Source organism: Cyprinodon variegatus, unplaced genomic scaffold, assembly GCF_000732505.1.
Source record: "Cyprinodon variegatus isolate N-32 unplaced genomic scaffold, C_variegatus-1.0 Scaffold376, whole genome shotgun sequence".
NCBI classification, from domain to species: Eukaryota; Metazoa; Chordata; class Actinopteri; order Cyprinodontiformes; family Cyprinodontidae; genus Cyprinodon; species Cyprinodon variegatus.
This window is the reverse complement of record NW_015150829.1, coordinates 128,053-131,752: the sequence shown is the minus strand read 5'-3', so window position 1 is coordinate 131,752 and position 3,700 is coordinate 128,053. Positions and strand designations below refer to the sequence as shown.

The 3,700-nt window shown below is 45.3% G+C and overlaps 1 protein-coding gene across 1 annotated transcript in view; it reads right to left on the bottom strand.

Annotated features, from left to right (window-relative positions):
- Positions 1-3,432, bottom strand: part of LOC107092341 (ATP-binding cassette sub-family C member 9-like) — a 29,114-nt gene extending 25,682 nt beyond the window's left edge. Inside the window, exons 1-6 of the mRNA XM_015386747.1 lie at positions 3,416-3,432; positions 3,135-3,257; positions 2,660-2,762; positions 2,467-2,568; positions 918-1,038; positions 700-830 (exon numbers count right to left, since the gene is read on the bottom strand). Coding sequence (XP_015242233.1) covers positions 700-830; positions 918-1,038; positions 2,467-2,568; positions 2,660-2,762; positions 3,135-3,257; positions 3,416-3,432 — 597 coding nt within the window. The remainder of the gene's footprint in view (positions 1-699; positions 831-917; positions 1,039-2,466; positions 2,569-2,659; positions 2,763-3,134; positions 3,258-3,415) is intronic.
- Positions 3,433-3,700: the final 268 nt, after the last annotated feature.

The following is a 3,700-nucleotide window of genomic DNA, read 5'->3' as shown; positions in this document are numbered from 1 at the left end:
CCTGTGACGGTCACCAGAATTCTGCAAAGATTCTTATTTAGACTGTTGTGTATATTAGTTGCAACATATGAATCAAGATGCTATGACCAAAACAAATTTGATTGACAGATGACCGCTGATATATGATTGGCCGAATTTAGGTGTTCAGGCTGACGTGTAACCCCCACAGATTTTAAGATAGGATTTTTTTTTTAAATAGAAATTTTTCGAAATTTTCGGATATATAGTCTTATACAGAGTGCATTTATATACATGTTTAAGCCAGGATGATATGACATTTAAATATGACTATCCTACGACTTTAATGATGCAGAACAGAAGACAGTCGGATGGTTCTGTAGCTCGATGGACGGATGCTGAAAGGAATAATGTGTTATTATTGTTCCATATTTCTGAAAATATTCCCTATAAGTTTAGACCTTAGACTAGTTTTAGAAGCTGTCAGCTTTAGTAGCTGCTGAGCAGGTTTGTTTTCAGCTGCAGCTCGTCGAAAACCTTTAATCAGACAAAGCTGGGAGCAGGGACTGTTCTCCAGAACCCCTGAAGAACCCCTGATCTCTGGTTTCTCACTGCCTTGCTAAGAGGCCGTTTGTCAGTGGTGTGTGAAGCACTTCTTGCAGCGGGATGCTGGAATCTGCCACTTATATGTAACATGGTTCTCCTGGGTCCCAGACCCGCTCCCAGCACCGCGTTAATTACCTTCTGGCCCGGTTTGATGAACGCGTTGACGTGCTTCAGCACCGGTTTGAGCATGGGGTCGTAGCGCACGCACAGGTCCTGGATCTTTATCTCTCCGTCATGAGGCCAGTTTTCAGGGACCTGGGAGGCATCTGCAGCCAGAGAACATTTTCATTCTGGATCACTTATCAAAACTGACTAATAGACTGAATGAAAGGGTCAAATGGCAGGAAAGTTACCTATAGATCCCTCGTAGTTCTCGGACTCGGTGCCGAGGAAGCTGTTGACCTTCTTCACAGCCGCCATCTGGACCTCCAAGTCTGCTAAGTTCCTCACCACCCAGTTTAAGTAGTTTGTGATCTGCAGAGAAAGACACAAACTTTGGACCTACAGCTTTGGCTCTATCCGCTCCTGGAACCTTCTCAACACTTCAGAACATCTTCAGAAAATTAATTCTGAAGTAAATCTAGATTTATAGACTGAGTGAAAAATTACCACTCTGACATGACCATATTAGGGCATACAGGAAGACTCCATTTTGGACATTTGGACATCCTTGACCAGGAGCTGACTGTTCACATTTCACAAAGTTAAGTGGAAGGAAAAGCTGCCAAAGCAGCATATACAGTCATTTTGAGGACAGCTCAAACAGGCTACTGCGGATACTATTTAATGAAGATGCCAGTTGGGGACCTGTGAGGCGTCTGTTTCTCAAACTAGAGACTCTAATGTACTTATCTTCTTGCTCAGTTGTGCAACGCGGCCTCCCACTTCTTTTTCTACTCTGGTTAGAGCCTGTTTGTGCTGTCCTCTGAAGGGAGTAGTACATACTGTTGTAGGAAATCTTCAATTTCTTAGCAATTTCTCGCATGGAATAGCCTTCATTTCTAAGAACAAGAATAGACTGTCGAGTTTCAGATGAAAGTTCTCTTTTTCTGGCCATTTTGAACGTTTAATTGACCCCACAAATGTGATGCTCCAGAAACTCAATCTGCTCAAAGGAAGGTCAGTTTTGTAGCTTCTGTAACGAGCTAAACTCTTTTCAGATGTGTGAACATGATGCACAAGGGTTTTCTAATCATCAATTAGCCTTCTGAGCCAATGAGCAAACACATTGTACCATTAGAACACTGGAGTGATAGTTGCTGGAAATGGGCCTCTATACACCTATGTAGATATTGCACCAAAAACCAGACATTTGCAGCTAGAATAGTCATTTACCACATTAGCAATGTATAGAGTGTATTTCTTTAAAGTTAAGACTAGTTTAAAGTTATCTTCATTGAAAAGTACAGTGCTTTTCCTTCAAAAATAAGGATGTTTCAATGTGACCCCAAACTTTTGAACAGTAGTGTAGATTTGACCAATCAGAGGCCTCCTATTTGCGGCACTGTCTGCAGTCACCTACAGTTTTGGAGAGGTGCAGCAGAGTGTCTGCGGAAGGGCACAACTGCGTTAACTGCAACATACACGCACCTGGTTGGATCACCCGCTTTCTGAATATAAATCAGCCTTTAGACGGTATGGGGCATTACAGGCTAACAAAAGAAGCCAAACCAGTTCATTAAATCCCTCCAATGTATTAGCTTTAGGTACAGATAATTCATGATTCATTGATTATTCCTTGCTGACCGGACTTTTTCTTTGTGTACACACCGTGCATATTGTCTAAGTCTAAAAACAGGGAAATTTGGGCTTTAAAATTTTAACAGCAGCCTGGTGGAGGTTCAGCTGAGGTTCATTTGAAGCTCTGTTATAGCCAGATGTAAAGCAGAACGATGAGCTCACAGTGAGGGCGTAGGTCAGGCCCAGTCCCACCAGGGCAGCTGTCTGACCGGACCAGACGGACGCCACGGCCACCGTCAGGACAATCACCGCTCCCAGGTAGTCCTGCAGGAGGATGGAGAAGAGAAGAGAAGTAACCAGCGGTGCGGTGGATGAGCGTTCCGAACGGTGCCGCTGCAGGGAACCGGTTCCTTACCGTTCGGACCTCCAGCCAGCGGTTGGCAGCAGACAGAAACAGGTAGGCCGTGTTGTTGGTATCAGTCAGCTCCAACATGCGCTGTTTAAACTTGGCCTCGTGTCTGAGAAGAGACAAACCCAGACCCGTGAGTCCAAACTGCAGAACCAGAACCGCTAAACTGCTTTTAGAACCAAACAGAAAATCGGTTGTGCTGATTTTCAGAGCAGGTTTTTTTTTCTGCTACGGTGGTTCTGGACGATGTTTACTCTTGTGGGTCCCAGAGTTTGTTCTGAGCGTTTTGTGTGTGAGTGGGAAGGAGGGAGAAATCCTCCGGGACCCAAAGCGTGAGAGCTGTTTAAAGTTGGACCGCAGCACCGATGGGAACCAGAGGAGAGACAGAAATACAAGCAGAACCTCTGCCGGGTCCAACTTTGCACAGAATAGCACAGAACATCAGCGTGGTGTCTCTGAGGGAGCCGCGGTTCTGGTTTACCTGAAGGCTCTGATGGTGGTCAGGCCTTCTGCCGTCTCAGAGAAGTGGCAGAGCAGCGGGAGCTGGGTGGAGTCATCCAGGTCCTGCAGGTCCCTGAGGACGATACAAAGCAAAGCCGGTGTTCTGTCAGATGAGCATACCCAGTCAGACCAGCACACAAATATTCAATACCTGTTAATCCCTTTAGTGTGATGATCCTGGCACTAGTGGCTGGCCTGATTGCTCATTCCACTCACCTGTTTAACTCTGCCCAGTTTCTCATTACTGCTTATCTGATCCACCTGTTTTCAGCTCCCATATATTCTGTGTGTTTTCCAGCTACTAGTGCCAGATTATTCAAGCTGTTTGGTGTGAGTAACTCTAGCATTCTGTTTGTTGTTCTGATTACCTGATTGTGACCCGTTTCTGTCCTGTGGATCCTGAGTTTTGCTTCGCCCTTGTCTGCTCTTTAGGCCCCGTCCACACAAAGTCAAACCCTGGCCTAAACGCACAAATTTTTCACCAAACCAGCCTCTCATCCATACGAAGCCGGCGTTTCGGGGGTCTGTAAACGATCTTTTTTTTAT